This window comes from Babylonia areolata, chromosome 23, assembly GCF_041734735.1.
Source record: "Babylonia areolata isolate BAREFJ2019XMU chromosome 23, ASM4173473v1, whole genome shotgun sequence".
NCBI lineage: Eukaryota > Metazoa > Mollusca > Gastropoda > Neogastropoda > Buccinidae > Babylonia > Babylonia areolata.
In genome coordinates this window covers 6,911,352-6,933,633 of record NC_134898.1, presented here as the reverse complement: position 1 = coordinate 6,933,633, position 22,282 = coordinate 6,911,352, and the positions used below count along the sequence as shown (strand labels likewise).

The window sequence follows — 22,282 nt, the reverse complement described above, 5'->3', positions numbered from 1 at the left end:
AGATATCTCTTACATATATTATACGGAATATGAAGACACTGGAAGTGAATAACACCTGTGTGACATCGAGCGAAAAAAGTCAAAATCCCATGAAAGGTCAGACAGACAGAAAGGACTTAAAGGCTGTAAAATAAAGGAAATTCTGCACAAAAATGGGTGAGATGTCTGATGTTCTCAAGGATGCACAAAAAGTGACTGGCATGGACATCACGGCTTGGAAACGATGATTAAAATGCTTCAACATTGAAGGAATAGGTTTCTTCATTGTCCTGACGGACTCGGGACGCAGTGGCACGACGACCAATGATAAAGATCAAACGGCAGTCTCTTGATCCTCTGTCACCACCAGCTGGATATGTTCTTGGCCTGAAACACAGCAAACATCATACATTGCTGATTGTGTTTCAAGATGAAAACAGTTAATATTTTGTTCTTGTGTGTTCTGTATCTATGACTGTCTCTGTAAACCTGTGGAAGAGAAGGGATTTCTGAACATAATCAGACTCTTTGTTCGAATTTAACACACACACACACACTTTAGCAGAAAGATACCGCCTAAGAATATAGATCAAAGTGGCAAAGCCTTTCCTGGTGTTTCGTAAATTTATGAATGCATTAAAAATTGCTGACAGGTATCATAAAATTTAAGTAAAACAAGTTTTGTCTGGGATGAAATTGATACAAATAGACACTGGAAGAAATAAAAATTATATTTTGGTTTAATATGTTAAAGCTGTTCTAGGAAGCAGGGAAACAAGACTATGGCTGAAAGTACTGAGGATCTGGTATCTGAACCCCTATTTTGTGGTTCTCTGTGTGTGTATGGCGTTATTGCGAGGGCACGTAGGGAGCTGGGAATGAAATGTAAAGTGCTTTGAGCAATATTTCTGAGAAAAAAACCCGCTGTATAGATGTCCATTATTATAACTGTTATTGACTCACTTGTGGAAACAAAGTCAGTCTGTGTTATAACCAGGTGTTCGGTTGTCTGTGTGTGAGTGTGTGTGTGTGCGTGTGTGTGTGTGCGTGGGGGGGGGGGGGGGGCGGAGGCGGGGAGGGGGGGGGGGGTTAGGGGTGCACGGGAGGGGTAGTACCTCTAGAGGGGGGGGGGGGTTCTCACGCTCTTCTGGGAGTGGTTCATCCTCTATTCGACCCCACCGGCACCCAGCTCTCACCTAGAAGCTGCTAGCATGCGGCAGCGCCCAACCCCCGGGCAACGGCTTTGACAGGCTGGCTAAACTAGGTGAGGGTAGCCGACAGGTCTCAAACCCTCGGTGAGTTAGGGCTTGTCTACTCAAGCATGTGAAGACTGGATCCAGCGGACTCTGCGGAAGAAACCTTCATGGTTCAACGGAGAGGAAGGCGGTTGCAGCAGAGCACTGTGGAGTACTGAGGGCAGAATGAGGCACATAGGACATCCTGGTCATCCACTGCATCCGTTTCCATCTCCAGTCGTCTTGACCTCGTCTTGCCACTGGATACAGACGGTCTCGGACAAGAGAGTGAGGTCGACGGTGCGCAACTCCTCCTCACTTTAAACAAAGTCATCGCGCAAGTCATCAGTCATCCTTCATCCCATACCATCATTTTCCCCAGCCCTGTGGCGACAGGCAAGCGACGAAGCGACAGGTGTGGGTACACTGGCAATCGTAGCCGCGGACCTGCACACAGGCGGCTCAGGCCATAGGGTCGTTTTTCACCGACTGGAGCAGCGGTGGAGATCGGCAGCCCCCTGAGTGACTGAGCAGCCCTCTTCAGGGCAGCACTGCACACCTCCTTGGCATGAGGAAGGGGCTAGAAAAGGTGCCCTAAACATTGCCTGCTCCACACCACCCTAGTCAGCATACCGCGGCTGGCGGGGACCCTACTCAAGCGGTCGACACACAAAGGAAAGAAAGAAGAAAACAAGGAGCACCCCATTGACCATTGCCACATGGAACGTGCGTACGCTTCTGGACAGAGGCGACTCAGACAGACCACAGAGACGCACAGCACTCATTGCAAGTGAACTAGCCAGGTACAAAATCGACATCGCTGCCTTAAGTGAGACCAGACTGGCAGAAGAAGGCGAACTCTGTGAGCAAGGCGCAGGCTACAACTTCTTTTGGAGAGGTCGCGGACCTGAAGAGAGACGTGAGGCTGGAGTTGGCTTTGCAGTGAAGACAACCCTCGTTGGCAAGCTGGCTGGCCCCCTGAAAGGAGTAAACGATCGCCTGATGACGATGAAACTCCCTTTATGCAACGGGAAGAAGTTTACCACCATTGTCAGCGCCTACGCGCCCACCATGACCAACCCGGATGAGATCAAGGACAAGTTCTACGAAGACCTGAACGCTGTCATCACCACTGTTCCCAACGCAGACAAGCTCATCATCCTTGGTGACTTTAACTCTCTCCATACGAACGGCGAAAGAGACGACGTTAACAGCGTTTCAGCCCAATTACCATCATCAAAATATCGCAAGCGGAAGGCTCTTATACTGAAGAGGTGAATGTTAACAAAGAATACCACAATTCTTACGACGGAAGCTAAAGGTTGGGTCATTCAGACACCCACTGGACATCCGAGGGGTCTGTGTGGAGGAGAAGAGAGGACTGGCCGTACTGAGTGAGTTAACGCGAGAGCTGGCTGTGACAGCACCTCCTGGGAAGGCGTGAGTGGGAAGCATGAGGTTGGGAACTGTAACAGCAATGGTCAACTACTTCTCCAGACATGTGCCGAGCACAATCTTCTTATCACAAACACCATCTTCTGCCTACCTGCCCTTAACAGGACGTCATGGATGCATCCTCGCTCTGGTCATTGGCATCTCATCGACTTTGTCATTGTCAGGAAGAGGGACAGGCAGGATGTACGAGTCACGAGGGCCATGTGCGGCGCTGAGTGCTGGACAGACAACCGCCTTATCGTCTCCAAACTAAACCTCCGCATCCAGCCCAAGAGATGGCCTCAGGGCATGAAAGCACCCAAACGCCTGAATGTCAACAAGCTGGAGCTAGGCAACATCAAGCAGAGCTTTGCTGGCACCCTGGAGGAACGCCTTGAGTCCACCGTGCTGGACAACCAGAATGTGGAGGCAGCATGGGGCGCACTGCATGAGACGGTGTACAATACTGCCATGGAGTGCCTTGGGCCTTCTGCCAGGAAGCACAAAGACTGGTTTGATGAGAACTGCACTGAGATCAAGACAAACACCAAGCCTACAGAGCCCACATTGAAGATCCCAAGTCACAGTCAAAGAAAGACATACTGAAGAGCGCACGCAGCACCATCCAACTGAAGCTGCGGCAGATGCAGGATTCCTGGTTGAGCAACAAAGCTGATGAGATCCAGGGCTTTGTAGACAGGAACGACATGAAGAACTTCTATAACGGCCTGAAAGAAGTCTATGGTCCCACCACCTCCGGATCTGCTCCACTCCTCAGTGCTGATGGTTCTACCATAATCACTGACAAGGACGGGATCCTTGAGAGATGGGATGAACACTTTGACAGCGTACTGAACCGCCCTTCCACATCAATGATGAAGCCATCGACCGACTCCCCCAGTTGCCAGTCAGTGAGTCCTTGGATGCCATTCCAACTTTGGAGGAGTCCAGAAAGCTATCCGTCTGCTATCCAATGGCAAAGCTCCTGGCTCAGACTCCATTCCAGCTGAGGTCTACAAAGAAGGTGGTATGGCGCTGGCTGACAAGCTTCATCAGCTGTTCCAGCTCATCTGGCAGCATGAGGCAGTTCCACAGGACTTCAAAGACGCTTCCATCATACACCTGTTCAAGCGTAAAGAAAATCGTCAGGCCTGTGACAACCATCGTGGAATATTCCTGCTGTCCGTTGCAGGCAAGTGCTACTCAACCGTCTCATAGCGCACCTTGAGGAAGGAGAGCCAGTGTGGCTTCCGGAAAGAACGCGGGACTATCGACATGGTGTTTGCTGCCAAGCAGCTCCAGGAGAAGTGTCAGGAACAGAACGCCGACCTTTACTCCACCTATGTCGATCTGACCAAGGCCTTCGATACTGTTAGCAGAGATGGCCTTTGGAGAATCGTGGCGAAGTACGGATGTCCCAGAAAGTTCATCACCATCATATGGCAACTACACGATGGGATGCTGGCCCGAGTCCAAGACAACGGAGAGACTTCAGAACCATTCCCTGTCTCCAACGGAGTCAAGCAAGGGTGTGTTCTTGCCCCCACCCTGTTCAGTCTCATGTTTTCAGCCATGCTGGCAGATGCCTTCAGAGACGCTGACGTAGACATTGGCATCAGGTACCGCACAGATGGCTCACTCTTCAACCTCAGGAGGGTTCAAGCAAAAACCAAGGTGAGGACAGACACCGTCAACGACTTCCTGTTTGCTGATGACTGCACTCTCAACGCTGCCTCCGAAGCTGACATGCAACACAGCGTCGACAAGTTCTCTGCTGACTGTGACAACTTTGGCCTCACAATCAGCACAAAGAAGACTGAACGTGGTGGACAAGTTCACATACCTGGGCAGTACACTCTCTCGCACAGTTGTCATCGACGACGAGGTGAATGCCAGACTCGCCAAAGCCAGCGCTGCCTTCGGCAGACTCCATAAGAATATTTGGAACAGGAGAGGCATCACCCTGGAGACGAAGCTCAAAGTATACAAGGCCATAGTTCTCACCACACTGCTCTATGGATGTGAATCATGGACGGCCTACAAACGCCACGCCAAAAAGCTGAACCATTTCCACACCAGCAGCCTCAGAAAACTTCTCGGCATAAAGTGGCAAGAGAAGATCCCTGACACAGAGGTGCTCACTCGTGCAAACTTGCCCAGCATCTACACCATCTTGATGCAGGCCCAGCTGCGCTGGGCAGGCCATGTAGTTCGCATGCCAGACCACCGGCTCCCCAAGAAACTGCTGTAGCCTACGGCGAACTCCAACATGGCAAGCGCTCCAATGGAGGCGAAAAGAAGCGCTTCAAAGACACTCTGAAAGCTTCTCTGAAGGCCTTCAACATCAGCCACGACACATGGGAGCTGAATGCAATGGACAGACCAAAGTGGCGTTCAGCTGTCCACAAAGGCGCCAAATCCTGTGAGGCCAACAGAATCGTTGCAGCAGAGCAACGCAGACAGGCAAGGAAAAGCAGGGCCAGCAAGTCCCAGACAGCCGCCACCATCCCCTGTCCACACTGCGTCAGAACCTTCCGGGCTCGAATTGGCCTGACCAGTCATCTGCGCACCCACAGAGCCCAACCCACCCACCCCCAGGATGACTAGATGGTCCTCGTCGATCCCGACGGACGAACCACACACACGTATGTGTGTGTGTGTGGTAAACTTTAACGTTGCCATTTTCTCTGCAAATACCAAATTTGGCTTGAACATAGTAGGGGAAAAATCTTTACAGTCATACCAATAATAGGTTGTTCGTCTCCCGAATTTAGCCGTATTTCCGAATCATGAACAGTTTATTTCGTTGAGGCACTTTCCGGATTCCGAAAACACTACCCCTTCCCAGTTTCCAGAACGTAGGCTATGTCTGGTAGAAGACGCCATGACCTTTTCCTTGTTCGCAATTAAAAGAAAAGAAATATAAATTTTGGACAGAACACACACAGTGACACTAACTACGCTTTTGACGTGTTTTCTGCATATGAATATTCTAAATCAGACACTGAATTAACTAGAATGAACATAAAAAAAAAATCAAATCAACCGTTTCACTGAGTTTCGGCCAGCCTCGTCTAGACTGGTCTGTGCAGATCTTGACAAAATAGGCGTATGTTGCGGGGTGTTTGGCGCGATGGCAACGTCTCCTTTACCGCCGAATTAAAAGAATTTCTTCAATAATCATTGACGTGTTTACTGCATGTGAATGTTTTAACGTAGATACTGAATTAACTAAAATGAACATGAAAGAGAAACTGAATGGACCGTGTCGTGGTTTCTCAGTGAGGTTACAGCTGAAGCTTGTCGAACACGGATCTCTGCAGATTTAGAGAAAACGGCCACACATTGCAGTGTATTTGAGGCGATGGGAAAGAAATTCTTAAATGCCCGACATATACCAAAACAACATGATTTAAACGGCGTTATCACTTCGATTGCCGTTGTCGATTTCTTACGCAAAACGAACATGCTCAAATAATAATTTTTGAACATCATTGACAGAGCCGCGTTAGCGCTTTGTGTAAAACCACTGTCAACCCGATCTTGCATGGTTCGAGTCTGCTTTCATGGTTGTTGTTTTTTTTGTGTGTGTGTGTGTGTGTGTGTGCCTTTCTCTTTTTTTAAGTGAAGCTTATAATAACAAATACAGAATACATTTTAACAAAATGATTTTGACGTGTTTTTCTCTATCATTTCTTTCTTTTAATAATCATTATAATTTTTAATAAGTACTTATCACAAGTGAGTCTTGAAGGCCTTGCCTCTCTTATCATTATTATCATTATTTGTAATAGTAATAGTAGTATTCATCAATAGGATGTTTTAGTTATTTATTGTTTTTCACTCAGACTTGTGACATATATGTGAACTGCTAAAGCTAGAGATGATAAACGGAAATTATGTCATAACTGAAACTGGTAAAATGTTTAGATACTTAAATTCGGTTTATAAAGACAATGTATGAAAAAGGTGAAACAAAAGTGGCTTCAAACTAAGATATTCACGAATTTCATGTAAGTTCAGACAGACAGAAAACTGATGGAGTATTATCTTTTCAACTATCTTTGAGATGAAGAATAGGCTAGACACTGAACGATAGTTTTTTTTGCTTGTTTTTTAGTTGTTTAAAGAATCTTTTTTTTTAGGTTGATACGGTCAAGTGAAGGCTAACGCTAATTTACAGGAGCAGGGAAATATTTCAGATGATAAGGAGTTATTGATTACATGAGTCAATGCAGGTAAGATTTCTGCAAGGCATACAGATGTGTTGCGGCAGACAGAACATCGAGATAGAAGGTCTCTAGTCCACAGCTCACAATCATTTTTCTCTTGCATCCATCACTCACAGGTTCAAAACAACTGATGGAATGACCACATGCTTTCCCAGTCTCACAACTATCGCTGACTTTCTGGGATTGATAGTCCAGACTGTTGCGGAGTTGCTGCACTTTGCAATCAAAATAGTATGCAAGACAAGACGAGGCATGTTTATGTGGGGGCGCATGAAAATGTTACATATTTCACGTGACTACTACAAATACAAATAGTATCTGGTATTGTACTCACAATGATTTACAAGGGCCACACCACCTGTTTGGTTAAGACATACATTAGTGGCACAGAAGCGGGCATGGCAGACTCTGTCCCAATCAGCATACCTAACTTACATTGCTCAGTTTGAAAACTGTAAATGTCTTGGTGGTTAGTATAATGTTCACCACCATCTTTTGTTGCATTATACTGCTTCTTGTAATGCATAAACCAGTCTTTCAGCCTGACACTGCCCATGTTTAGCTGCCTCTACTTCCTCACTCACAGAGCCAAACCAGAGGATTGTACGGCGTGATGACACCACCCGCTTCTTAGCAGGCGCAGATTGGAGTGTATAGTGAAGTTCGTTTGTGGATGGCTCTGGCACCTGAGATATGACATCATGAAGGTCCTCCTTGAAAGCCTCCCTATCGATACCCGTCATGTGTCTTTTCTCTACGTATACCTGAGGGGCCTGGGGAACACAAGCATCAAGTTGGGCTACAATACAGAAATAATCAGACACAACTGCCTGGAACATCTCTATTTTATAAAGTATTTCTAAACATATCATATTGCTGAAACAACGTGTTCATGATGGACAGTTCGTGAAGGGCACAGAAGGAAAGGAGAAGCAGGCAGACAATTTGAGTTTCTTTTTCCTGTACCATGGCGTCGCAACACTCCAGGCCAGGTGGTGTAATCTCTGTCTGCCCTGGCGTTGAAGTCGCCATGCACTTCATGCACACGCGAAACGACATCTTGGAACTGTTCATAGAACTCTTTAACATCGTCTGGATTTGTCATATTCGGGGCCTAGACACTGACCATCACACAATAATGTGTCCATAGCTTGCTTTTAATACAAAAATAACAAAAGGCAAAGCCTTCATGGTTCATATGTCATTCCTGCTGCGCAGTAACACCAAAACCGAAAGCGCCTACGGTAGAAGGGGATGGGGGAGATGGAAGTTGGTGGTAACCAGTACAAATGTTCCAAATTATTTTGCTCACCATCAGAAATGAGTGTTTGTTGAACCAAAAGTTGTGCGCTAAATACGGAACAATTTTATCTGGAATAGCCCACATCGACTGGCATTTTACTGCTTTTTGATGATAATGTAATCTTTCAAAATTTCAATATTTCCCTGTCTTTATCACAACTTTTTAGCGTCGATAAATCGTAAATATGTCGCCAAACGTATTTTCGAAACCACTGTCATCACTCTGGACAAATCCAATTTTCCTAGACACTTTCACAGACTCCAAACAATTCAGATTGAAGGTTCATTACCACCTGTCTGTCCAATCACAGATTTTTTTAAAAATGTTACTCATTGGCAGAATCCGTGGAAATGAAAAAAACCAACTAATTCGAAATCTCCGGACTGTTCCTCTTCAGATAATGGTGGAAGTTGACCGCTGCTTGTATACTTGAAAAACATTGATATGGGCATGCACAGTCCGATTTGAGAATTAACATACACTGGGTTATAATTCAGATTTGCTGAATTTGATTGTTGTTTGGTAGCAATATACAGTAAATGATGAGGCCTATGCACGAATCGTACTCTGAATAAAATGTAGTGGCTTCCTTACTTCCTTTTAATGAATAATGTTAACGCGAATTACCAGTTGAATTCACGATTCTGACAGTGACAGCTGGCAAGATGGCTGCCTTCGACTGGAATTGTCAGTATGTTAACTAAGTACAATTCCACCACTGCAATGTCCCAAGTCCAGGATGAGAAAGGGAGAGGGTTGTGTGTTGGGCTAGCAACCCACACCAGAAAAACAAAAAAAACAAACACTGACGCTACAGAAATGCCAATATCTTTAGAAAATCATCACATTTTGGGTGATGAGTTGGAAACTGGGGCAGCAATGTTTTGTATGAAGAACTGGGACAAAATCCAAAAGGAAGTTTCTGCTCCCACAGAATCCTTGGTGAGACCTAAACAACAAGTGAGAGTTGAAACGTGGAACGTGCATACAATTTATGAAAGTGGAAGAGCAGCAAATACTGTGAAGGAGATGGAGAGATACAAGGAAAATGTTCTTGGAGTCAGTGAAATGAGGTGGACAGACTCAGGATTATGACACTTAGTTCAGGAGAGACTGTGCTATTCAGAATGTAAAGACAGCCAACATCAGGAAGGGGCTGGGATATTCATGGACAAGAAAGCCAAGAAGAGTTTCATGGTCGGAAGCCAGTCAACTTGCCCACAGAACAAGCTATAGAAGAGGATAGTAAAGACCTTCAAGAACAGACAGGTGAAACACGCAACATGACATTCACATTGTAATGGGGGATTTCACTGGAAAGGCTGGATCAGATCATCTTGGATGTGGATCGTGAATATGCGCGAGCAAAAAGGAGTTGGAAAGAGAAACAACAATACAAAACGATTTGTGGACCTGTGTTAAGAAAACGGACTGTTGATAGGTGGTACTATCTTCCAGCACAAAAACATAAAAACCAGACTTTGGAATCGCCAGATGGAGAACCAGCAACTAAACAAGCCACGTCAATATCACCCAAAAGTGGAGGAGGTCCATGAGGGATGTGTCAGAGCATTGAGAGCAGCAGACAGACGTTGGCATTGACTACCACAATGTGTTATGCAAGATGCAGATGAAGCTGAAGAGGACAAAGAAGAAAAACAACCAAACAAATCTTTGACCCAGCAGATTGAAAGATCCAGCCGTGAAATACCCATTTCATCGTGTAACTGAACAATAGGTTTCAAGTCCTGGAAGATACATCAGCAGATGACATCAATGCACTTTGGGACAAATGCAGAAGACATTCCCCGATACCAGCAGACACGTGCTTGGCTACGAGAGAAGACAAAAGAAAGAACATACCTGATAAACTCCCTGGCAGCTAAATGAAGACTGAACGGTGGCAAAACTGAGCACACTCGCAGTGAATTAGGAATAAAGGCAGACAGCTGGAGAGACATACAGAGAGAAGAACACCACTGTAAAGAGGAGAGTCCTGAGGGACAACAGAGAGATCACCGATAGTTTGGCAATTTAGGCACAGCCAACAGCTGAAAGAGGTGACACCAAAACAGTGTACAACAGCACAAAGATCCCCACAGGAGCGTTCTCCAACAAGAAGGCAGCAATCAAGGAAGAAATGAGAAAGTGCTGATGAAGGAAGAAGACCAACTCAACAGATGGTAGGAACATTCCAAAGAGACTTTGAAGAGATCAGATCCAGAGGAAGAAGCAGAACACACAAGTTTCCTGACAGCAATGAAGCATGGGCAAGAGACAGAAGAGGCCATCGAAAATGATAGGGAACAGGACACTTGGCAAAGATAGATTTACTGCAGATCGCACCCCACTATGAGTGCTAAGACAGTGGTTGGAATTTTCAACAACGTGTGGAAATTGGAGAACGTTCCAGAAGCATAGAAGAAAGGCATCATCGTCAAGCTACCAAAAAGGGCGACCTGTCGGTGTGTGGCACCTGGAGGGGCATCGATCTACTATCAGTACCAGTGAAGATCGTTTGAAGAGTCCTGCTACAGAGAATGATACAATCCATCAAGAAGATCATGAGAGAAGAGAAGAACACGCATGATTTAAAAATCTTTACCTTGCGCACCATTGTGGAACAGTCACTTGAATGGGACCCATCACTCTAAATGAAGTTCATTGACTTCGACAAAAGCGTTTGATAGCATCCATCCCCCATCACTTTGGAACGTTATCAGAACATATGAAGAAAAGTTATTAACATCCTGAAGGGCATGCATGCCAACATCCAGTGCTGTGTGAGTCATAATGGGCAACAAAGTGATTGGTCCCAGGTGCAGACTTGAGTCAACCATGGCTGTGTGATTTCGGGAGGGGGGAGGGGGGGGGCAGATTTCATTATGATTCCCCAAAGTTTGATCAATTTGCCACCCATATATACCTGTCTGCCAAAAATGAATTACGGTATAAATGCACTGTTTTTGTATTGTCGCTAAAGTGTGTCATCAATAAAAATGGTATGTTGTTATTAGTGAACTGTCCTATTAATTTTGTCCAAGATAAGGTTTGTAGAGATTCATATCATGTCACTCAGCCTTCTACTATCAAGAATGACCTGCTAAAATATACCCGAGCGTTACAGGCGTTCTATGACTGACCCAAACTCCACAATTTCAAGTATCGCGTCGCCGCACTTTACAACAATGTTTTATTTGGTAAACAAAACATCATCATTAACAGTTTTTGCGTCCATACACCCCACTTACATCATCAGCGGGGCTTTTCACAATATCCGCCTCATAGTTTGGTCAGTTTTTCTGTCAACTATTATAACCTGTCCATAATTACCTGTGTCACAACGTCAGATGCGGTTCAAGAATCCAGACAATGTTGAATTAAAAAAAAACAAAAAAAAACCAAAAACAAACAAACAAACAAAAACAAAAAACCTAAATAAAAAAAAACACAAAAAAAACAAAACAAAAAAAACACACCATCAAATCCTTCTTTGGCAGTTGCGAAAGGTGTGGCCAAAATAAATAGCAGACAGTTTAGAGCTCATTGCAGAACAAACTCTAAAAATTCCTTTCGAATTACAGAGAATATGTTCACTAGCACTACCAAACTGTGCCGTCTTTCATTTCTTGCCACAAGAACCTCTTTATTGTACTTCATGTACATTAATGGTATACTTTTGTAGTTTTTGTTTTCCATTTGGGGGACTTTAAGATGCCAGTCTGCATCCTCAAAGATTTCCTTTTACACGTGATGAGTCTTTGAGAAACCGTCAAAGATAAAGTATCCGCAGAGCATCCAACACTGATGCAACACTCGGATGGCATGGTCATCATGTTTCCCGGTCACAAAGGCTTCAGTGGAGCCACTGGTGCAGATGCCCAACTGAACGATGATGTCTCTAAAGCCTGTTGGTCTCAAGAGTTTTCCGAGAGTACCAAGAGAACAAGTGAAGAGAAACGCACCAAGCCATACTGCATTCTTCTGGACTGTTCATTTTGCCAAATGGCCATCAGTGCTTTCTTTGCAACTGCAAAGACAAACTTGACAAAGGCATATTCCTGACCCAGTTGTATTGCTGCATTCAGTGACACCTGCAGAACATGTTGCACTGTTACACTGTCTGTAACAGGATGAAGAACACGTTGGGCACAGTTGATAACTGCTGCTGCACATTGGCGAGATTCGATCCAGTGAGTGACACCCAGTCTGGTAATCTGTAATGGGGTTCTCACAGAAGACGTGTACCTGGTCAGAACCTGCATGAATCTGGACATATTTGCGCCAACTGTAGTGAGTTGAATGGGAACATGAGTGTAAATTATTTTTAGTATGGGCTCTTCCTTGTCGTTTGTGAAACATGGCTGGAGCTCTGAGGGCTGATACTGAAGGCTGGATGGATGCGTCGATGAAGAACATGCGTCACTGAGTACCGGTGTCTGGGCCTGGTTTTCAGAGTCTTTTGCTACGCTTAGATTAGCCATTTCATATTGTATTGAATGTCTTTGTCTCCTGTTAATCATTGTCTGCGCAGGAGAGAGGAATCACGCTATCGGGAGAGATGGTTTCTAGCAGCAAGCTGTTACTTTGAAGTCCTTTGTAGCAGGCTGCAGTTTCAAGCTTAAGGACACAACTGTGAGACATGCAGTGGCCAAAGTGTTTCAAAATATGTATGCTGACAAGTTCAGATGGCGGATTCCAGTGCCAAGAACGATATGCCTTGGTATTCCACTTGTGAAAGCGCTTTACGTGTCTTGCGAAACAGACAGTGACTATGTATTTCTTTTCAGGGGCATTTTTGTTTCCAGTTAGAGAGCATTCCATACAGTCCTTTGCAGAACCAGGAGCCTTTTGATATTCAGTCAAAAAAGACGCCATTGCTAAGGGCCAATGACTGACATGAGCTTTTCTGTATCAGTGGAGAGTGATGGCTGCCTCTATCACCTGATGCAGAAGCAAAAAAGACATTTATAATGGTTCGGCCTCTGTGTGTCTGATGAGTACAGTAACTCAGTCCGGTGATTTGGAGCTGCAAAACCTATTTTACACCCAGAATTATCAGTCCTGTGGTTTGGATTGTGAAACAGTGGGTGTTTCTCTTGCATGCATGATACGTCTCTCAACAGTGATATACGCTCTACATCGTCTTCGCCAATGATGCTCTTAAAAGCGTCCCAGTGGTCTTCCTTTTGTAAATAATTTGTCTCTTCGTCAATGTCTATCCACATGCCTCAGAAAGAAGTCCCTTCCGAAAGATTTTCTGGTAGTGTGCTTCCCGTGCCACAAAATCTGTCATGTATTTAGACCATCACAATTCCCTCGGTCAGCAAAGCTGCTTCTCTGATCAAGTCTTCAGCAATTTTGCCATACTTTGCCGCATTTGAGAGCTCTAGTCTTTAGAAACTGGGTTTCATTTCCTCGTTTTGTCACACATGATGCAGCAATCTCTTGGGGAAAAAAACAACAAACTTTCAGTGCAAGTTGTTTTTTTTTTCCTGGGAGTTGATGGTCCGGCTGTGGTATCCTCCTTCTTTAAGGTTTTTGGCTTTCTGTCATAATCAGTGTTTCACTATTTGCATTTAAGAACATCTCTGGCATTTCTGATGTTAAATAGATACGTATAATGCATAATCCAGTCTCTTTGCAAACTTTGTGTAACCTTCAAACTTTGTACGGGTTTTGTGAACACATCAAATTTCATATCTCTCAGTCTGAACCTTGCTTTGTTTGGTCACTAATCTAATGTCTGTCTCGAAGTTTGTTTTGTTGTGAATGATGCAGAATTTATGTGTCCATGCTTCTAAATTTTATGTTTAGCACCAAAAAAATGAACAATGTTCATTATTCTGGTACTGTGGAGTTGCAACCAGGTATACGCCTGTTTTCATCTATAGACACCCCACTTCATTTACATTGTGGCCCTTGCGGTCGGCTGGAATATAAACCATGTAAATTAGACTGATTAAATGCAATACTACATATTATAACACGAATACATTCTAATATAGTGCCTAATTTTGCCAGCAGTTACCTCACGCTGATAAAGAAATCCTTCATCAGTAATCGTGTGTCAGGTCAGATAGATATATCTGCTACTGGTAACCTGGATCCCAGTACTACATGTCACAGGGTCGAATTGTTGGCGACTAAACCAGCACCCCCACCAGTCCTCTCAGGAGGATGGTGAGGAGGGTGGCTAGACACCCTGGTGGAATTAAATGACCCATCAAAGGGCGCCAGCTGTGGAGAGCTACCTGCGGCCACCTAGCTGAGGGAGTAAACCCTGACAGAAAATCTGGTGCAGGGCCCCTAAGGCGGTTGTATGACAAACTTTGTCACTTTCCGGCAGCTCCTGCAGCCGCGTTGGCACCAAAACGTAACAGCCTTGCTGTTCCTTTGGATCTGTCAGCGAGGTGGAGAGGGGGGACAAGCTGCATGGGCAACAGCCTGTCTTCCATATTACATTGCCCAGGCTTATATCCGTCCATCCATCCACAAACACCTTGCACCTACAACCTGGAGAGGACACTCCAGCTTCGCTACTAGCACTAGCGTCGGGACAACACGTGAAGCAACAGTTACCGGTTATAAGGGACCCTCGCGTCCCACTGGACAGCTACCGCCCGCCCAAGCTGGGCAACCCCCAGCCAGTTAGGTGCTGTCCCGTCACGACCTGCCTTCTTCTATGGGTGTATGAAGATTAGGTGAATATCCGACAAGCAGGTCGTTAATTTCCGCACCTGGCAAAAAGAAAACTTCAAGAAACGGGTCAACAATGAATCTGGCCTGTTGGAATGTCCGGACAATGATGCCTGGGCTCTCCCAAGATCTGCAAGACATCAGCGACGCCAGAAAGACGGCCGTCATAAACAGCGAGCTGAAGCGACTAAATGTGGACATTGCCATTCTGCAGGAGACACGGCTGGCTGACTCAGGAACACTAAAGGAGAGGGACTACACCTTCTTCTGGCAAAGAAAGAGCTCTGATTCCCCAAGAGAGTACGGAGTAGGCTTTGTAGTCAGGAACAGCCTGCTGAACATGATCGAACCAGGCAGCGGCGGTTCAGAACGACTATTGACTCTCCGCCTCAACACCTCCGAAAGCTATGTCACTCTCGTCAGCGCATATGCTCCAATACTGTCTGCCTCTCCAGACGCCAAGGATGAGTTCTACGAAAATCTCGCATCAACCATAAGGAACATCCCCAGGACAGAACGACTTGTTCTTCTGGGCGACTTCAATGCCAGAGTGGGTGCAGACAACGATTCGTGGCCCTCCTGTCTCGGCTCCTTTGGAGTGGGGAAAATGAATGAGAACGGACAGCGACTACTTGAGTTTTGTACCTGCCATGAACTGTGCATCGCCAACTCCTTCTTCAAGACGAAGTCCCAACACAAAGTCTCCTGGAGGCACCCGCGTTCAAAACACTGGCACCAACTGGATCTGATCCTAGTAAGACAAGCTGCCATCAAAAACCTTCTCCACACTCGCTCTTAGCACAGCGCAGAATGTGACACGGACCACTCTCTGGTATGCTGCAAGATCAGACTGCAACCAAAGAAGTTCCACTGCTCAAAGAAACAAGGGAACTCTCGCATTGACGTCAGCAAGATGTCTCAACCAGACCTTGTAGAAGAGTTCGCAGAGGCCTTTGAGAGAGAATTCGATGCATTGCAGCCCAGAGACTCTGCCACAGAAATATGGGAAACGCTACGAGACACGACTGGTTTGAGGCCAAATCATCAGAGATGACTTCCAGTATTGAGGCCAAGCGCGTTGCACTCACCGAGTACAAACGGTCACCCAGTGAGAAGAACCTGCAAATCCTCAGGGCCGCCAGGAGTAAGGTTCAGCTTAACGCCATGCGACGTGCAAATAAGCACTGGACAGAGCTCAGCGAAGACATACAGAATGCTGCTGAAAGAGGCAACATCCGAGGGATGTATGATGGCATCAAGACCAACACAGAGCAAGACTGCCCCCCTCAAATCCTCCACTGGGGAAGTAATCAACGATCCTAGCCAACAGATGGAAAGATGGGCGGAACAATACTCCGACCTCTACTCCACAGAAAACATGGTGTCCAACTCAGCCCTCGATGCCATCAAGTGCATACCGGTCATGGAAGAACTTGACACAGAGCCAACTGAGGACGAATTCAGCAAGGCCATTAACAGCCCGACATCAGGCAAGGCAGCTGGCAGCGACGGAATTTCCCCAGACCTCATTAAACACTGCAAGTCTACTCTTCTGCATCCTCTGCACACAGTCCTCTTTCAGTGCTGGAATGAGGGAGCTGTACCGCAGGACGTTAGGGACGCCAAGGTTATCACCCTGTACGAAAACAAGGGTGAAAGGAGCGACTGCAACAACTACAGAGGCATCTCGCTTCTCAGCATTGTAGGCAAAATCTACGTTCGGGTCCTCCTAATTCGCCTGCAGAAACTGTCTGAACGCGTTTACCCGGAATCACAGTGCGGTTTCCGAGCAGAGAGATCCACGGTAGACATGATCTTCTCCCTTCGCCAAATCCAGGAGAAGTGCAGAGAGGAGAGGATGCCCCTGTATGTCGCATTCATTGACCTCACCAAGGCCTTTGACCTAGTCAGCAGAGACGGCCTTTTCGGGGCTCTTCGAAAGATTGGCTGTCCCCCCAAACTGCACAGCCTGATTGAGTCCTTCCACTCCAACATGAAAGGGACGGTGCAGTTTAATGGTAACCTCTCCAAGCCCTTCAACGTACGCAGCAGTGTCAAACAAGGCTGCGTCCTTGCCCCAGCCCTATTTGGAATCTTCTTTGCTCTTCTCCTGAGGTATGCGTTCAGCACAGCGCAAGAAGGGATCTACCTGCGGACTAGATCAGATGGCAGGCTCTTCAATCTCGCCCGCCTCAGAGCAAGGACAAAAGTCCGCGAAGCCCTCATCAGAGACATGCTCTTTGCCGACGATGCCGCAGTTGTGACCCGACACCCAGCGGGACTTGCGGTTACTAATGGACCGCTTCTCCCAGGCCTGCAAAGATTTCGGTCTGACCATCAGTCTCAAGAAGACAAATATCCTAGGTCAAGACACGCCATCTCCACCAGCCATCACCATTGATGACTACGAGCTTGAAGCCATCCATCAATTCACTTACCTTGGGTCCACCATCACCGACAACCTCTCCCTTGATACCGAGATCGACAAGAGGATCGGGAAGGCAGCCACAACGCTAGCCCGCCTCACACAAAGAGTGTGGACAAATCCCAAGCTGACCACGAAGACAAAGATGGCTGTATACAACACCTGCGTCCTCAGCACCTTGATGTATGACAGTGAGGCGTGGACCACACATGCTCGTCAGGGGAAAAGGCTCAATACCTTCCACCTGAGAAGCCTACGGCGCATACTCGGCATCTCCTGGCAAGATAAGGTGACAAACACCGAAGTCCTGACTCGCGCTGGCCTCCCGACCATGTATACCATGTTGAGACAGCGTCGGCTGCGCTGGCTGGGCCACGTTCGCCGCATGGAAGATGGTTACATCCCAAAAGACATCCCTTATGGACAGCTCGCCACGGGACAGAGAAGCATCAGCCGCCCACACCTGAGATACAAAGACGTTTGCAAATGTGACATGGAGGCGCTTGAGATCAACACTGAGTCCTGGGAGGACCTTGCAGATGACCGCAACAGATGGAGAAGCACTCTCAAGAATCAGCTACAGATTGATGAGGACAAACTGTCAACTGCTGCTGCAGAAAAGCGAGCTCGCAGAAAAGGGACGGCAGCCAACAGACCAGCATCAGCTTACACATGTGACCGCTGCGACAGAGACTGTCTCTCTCGTATCGGTCTCTACAGTCACAGGCGACGCTGCTTGGTCCAAGCAGACAGCCCAATTAGACATTAGGTCGGATATACTCTATCCATGGTCAGCCATGACCGAAGGAGGCCTACAGCTACAGCATCAGTAATCAGGTTGCTGGCTTTTGAGCATTTTCAGTACACCAGAAGTATTTGATCACGTGACTAATCCAATCACGGCACTGATCCAATTTCAATGTCATTCATGGAATAGCTAATTCTAATCTCTTTCTGTATACATACAGAAATTAACTGTAAGGAAATATGTGGATATAGTGCCATTTCAAGCACATATACCCCCAAACGTTATTTATTGGGCCAAAAGAGGGGGAAATGCCCTATATTTACCCTCCTCCTGCACTTATACCATAATTTAAACTTGGCAGACAGGTAAATTATGATTTCTGACATAAAAACACACAAGAAAATCATGTGTGAAGAGCATTTTTTGAAGGATTCAAGAACAATTATAAAGTCGTACGAAGCAAATGTTCTCTCTAGTATTTACCAGAAAGCATTACCATTTTGTAGAAAAGAGATGTAATTAATCATAATATACATAATACCATAGTATTTCTAAGGCAATCTGTCAATTAATTTATCGTTTATTCATCCATGCAGATAAATCGAGACACTGGTTTACTATAGTAATTCTAGACTTCTATTGAACCAAAACGTTTCGCCCTAATATTACAGTGGAATTTACATATCCACCGTGCATAACAGAGGAAGGTCAGCACGGATCCAATTTCTTGTCTCGTGCAAAATACTGCTCCACATAGGTCAAGCAGATCTACTCCCAGACTAAAAGAGAAGGAAATATAACCCGACTTGAAATTTATTCGCTGATGTATTGTATTGCATTGTGTTGCATTGCATTACATTGCATTGCATTGCATTGTATTACATTGTACTGCATTGTATTTTGTCACAGCAGATTTCTCTCAATGAAATTTGGGCTGCTCTTCCGTAGAAAATACAGCTGACTTGCGCCCAAAGCAAATGTTTGTATTGAACATTGACGTTCTGTAATTTGTCATCGATCTTCATGACATGCGAACACAGCAACAACAACATACGATATGTCTAAACAAAAGTAATATTCATTTCAAGCTTGACATTGTCGTTTCGTCTTTAACATGGAACACATAGGTTCAACCATACAAATGGGACACAGTGAGTTTGGGAACAGAACGCACCTGGTCTTATTTTGATATCGTTACGAGTGGAACACAAATAAAACTACTATTACAACTGCTACTAATGAAATTTCAGAAATATAGTTCATAAACCATGGATAGCATAAGAAATGCATCTCTTAACAGCCAAGGATTAGGAGACACGAGAAAAAGGCATGATGTATTCCGCTACCTGAGACAGAAAAATGTACTCAATACACTGTTTACAGGATACATATTTCACTGAAAATCTAGAGCAGTATGTCAGTCAGGAATGGTGTTATAAATGTTATTTCTCATCTTATCGATCAAATGTCAGAGGAGATGCTGTCTTGTTTTCAAATACTATTGCATCCAGGGTAAATAGTATGAAGAGAGATGAATGTGACATTTTCATAATCATATCGTTAACACCAGTGAAGAAAGAACTATTATTGATCAATGTTTCTGGACCAAAGAGGGACGACCCTGTTTTTTGTGTTTTTTAAAATAATTTTTTACACATTAACAGAAACAATTAAAGCGAACAAGAATAATAACATAATTGTTTTGAGTGACAGAAGCTGAGCAAGAAACATTGGAAGGATGGTAATTTACATTAGATGAGGTGAACAAAGCATTGAAAACTATGAAAAACGGGAAATCCGTGGCGTTACCTGTTTGGGGCAGAATTGTAAGTGTTTTTGGAAACATATTGGAACATTTGTTGTAAGGGCATTAAATTAATCTTATAAACACACGGAACTCTTCACAACACAAAGAGAATGTTTGATTAATTGTATTTCCAAATGGAACAAACCAAACGAACTGGCGTCCAATATCACTTTTTATTTTTTATTTTATTTTATTTTATTTTTTTACCCGGACTTTTTCTTGGGTCGACCACCGTTTTATTTTGTATATAAATTACACAATCACTAAACACCATGGTAATAATCAAAACAATACGAGACATTCCATAGCTATGTCAAAGTGATCAAAAGCATTTATGGAATAAATACAACTTTTCATTTACTGATTTGGGGCTTGTTTCAATAATATTCATCCTTTATTAACATTGCAAATGACTAAGACAGTCTTAAAAAAAATTTTTTTTAAACCATAAAAAGATTATAAAGTGCTATGTACACAGAGACTGCTGCACTCATTGATCATTGTTCACTTTGTTAAAAAAAAAAAAAAGTGGGGGGGGGGGGGGGGGGGGGGGGGGGGCTGGGGGTGAAATTGTTGACATGTACTTAAATATACGCAGCAACAATTGATAATGTGTGGCACAATCAAAGAAGCATGTGAAAACAAGGTGGAAGGCAGTGTATCGTAGCACGTGAAAAGAGGGGTGAAAAGAAAGGCATTCTGGGTGGAACATTTGAGTTTGAGTTCGAATTCTATCCTGTGTGAGTGTGTGTGAGTGTGTGCGTGTGCGTGCGTGTGCGTGTGTGCCCGTTTATGTGTGTGTGTCAATATCACTTCTTGATATAGTTTACAAAATAGGATCATTGCGTATTTCAATTTTTTTTTTTAAACTAAAACTTATAAATGATGAACAGACAGGATTTATGGGAAAATGTATATGGGCAATATCATTAGAATAGTATATGACTTGATAAATTAATCAAATCTGATTTTGCATTGACTTTGAATGAGGCTTTCGGGTCTTTTAATAGGGCATTTCTGATCAAAGTTTTGAAAGTGTATGGGTTTGGTAATAGTATGTGTCGTTGGGTTGAAACTTTCTATAATAATATAAAAGCCACAGTAATTGTAAAAGGTTTGATCTTGAACGATGATGTAGACAGATTAATCCACTTTCTCCCTGTCTAATTATTTTGAATGCAGAAATTCTAGCGACAATGATAAGAGAAAATTATCAGATACAAGGTATCAAGATAAATGAAGTTGAACACAAAATCTCACAGACAATACACATCTGATGAATAAAGGTGATGAAATATCCTTTGAACACACAATTTATACATTAGAGAAACATGGCAAAATCTTAAGTTTGTTCAAAACCCTAGAGCAGTATGGCTTGAAAGTATGAAAGGATCATAAAGAGTTTACTGCCCACATCTCCAAATGGTTGGAACCCTGCCAGATTTAAAACCCTTTGTGTCTGGTTTACCCAGGGTTTAAAAGACTGTTACACTAAACAATAATACAAACCATCAGAAGTAAAAACGTTCAAAATTCGGTCACGTTCAGTCCTATTGGTAGGTAGAGTGGTTATGGTAAGTGTTTATTTTTCAATCCCTTGTGTAAAGTAAGCTTATTTGCTACCCGATCCGCCTGACGTATTGGTAGAAAAGCTACAAATGTTATGTTTTGAATTTGTTTGGAATGATAAACCAGATGAGACAACGATAAAACATTTATTAAATCAGTGAAAGACAGTGGTTTGAATATTCCAGACATACGAAAGAACATACTTGTTCTAAAACTGTCATGGTTAAAAAAAAAAGAACAATAAACCATAAATGGAAAAATACTGTGATGGAAACGTACCCATTCCTAACAACATAGAAAGATATGGACCAATATTTCTGAGCCACTGAATGGATATGAACCTTTTTTGGGTAGAGCAAATTAAACGCAAGTGAACTGCTTGCAGAACCTATTGTTTATAATGAAAGCATAAAAGTAGGTTGTAGAAATATAAAACAATATGAACTAACAGAAAAAGGATATACTGCATAAGTCATTGTATGTAACAAAATGGTGAGGTTAAGACATACAAAGAGTTCATAGCGGGTTTTGATAAACACACATGTCTCATTATCTACACAGGTTGGGTATATTCAGTTAAGGAATATCCAAACAGACTACAAAACTAACAGTAGTGCACACACTAACAGCAGTGCACAAACCATATTTTGTGCATCGCAAAGCATTGTTTGTGTACAAAACTGAGCTAAATCTTATTAAGAAACTGTGACCAAGAATGATTGAAGTCCAAACTGCTGCTGAAAATGGTCTGAGAAATTAAATGTTGACATGATGCGGGTAAAAGTATTTATTTACGCAACACAACATCAGACATAAAATTGAAATGGCCGCAGATGAGAACTGTTCATAGT

General features: G+C 44.2%; 1 protein-coding gene across 1 annotated transcript in view; it reads right to left on the bottom strand.

The window, feature by feature from the left end:
- Positions 1-228: 228 nt before the first annotated feature.
- The window catches only part of LOC143298072 (diacylglycerol kinase zeta-like), a 275,075-nt gene continuing 253,021 nt past the window's right edge, over positions 229-22,282 (bottom strand). Inside the window, exon 28 of the mRNA XM_076610749.1 lies at positions 229-366. Within this exon, the coding sequence (XP_076466864.1) occupies positions 314-366 (53 nt within the window). The 3' untranslated portion in view covers positions 229-313. The remainder of the gene's footprint in view (positions 367-22,282) is intronic.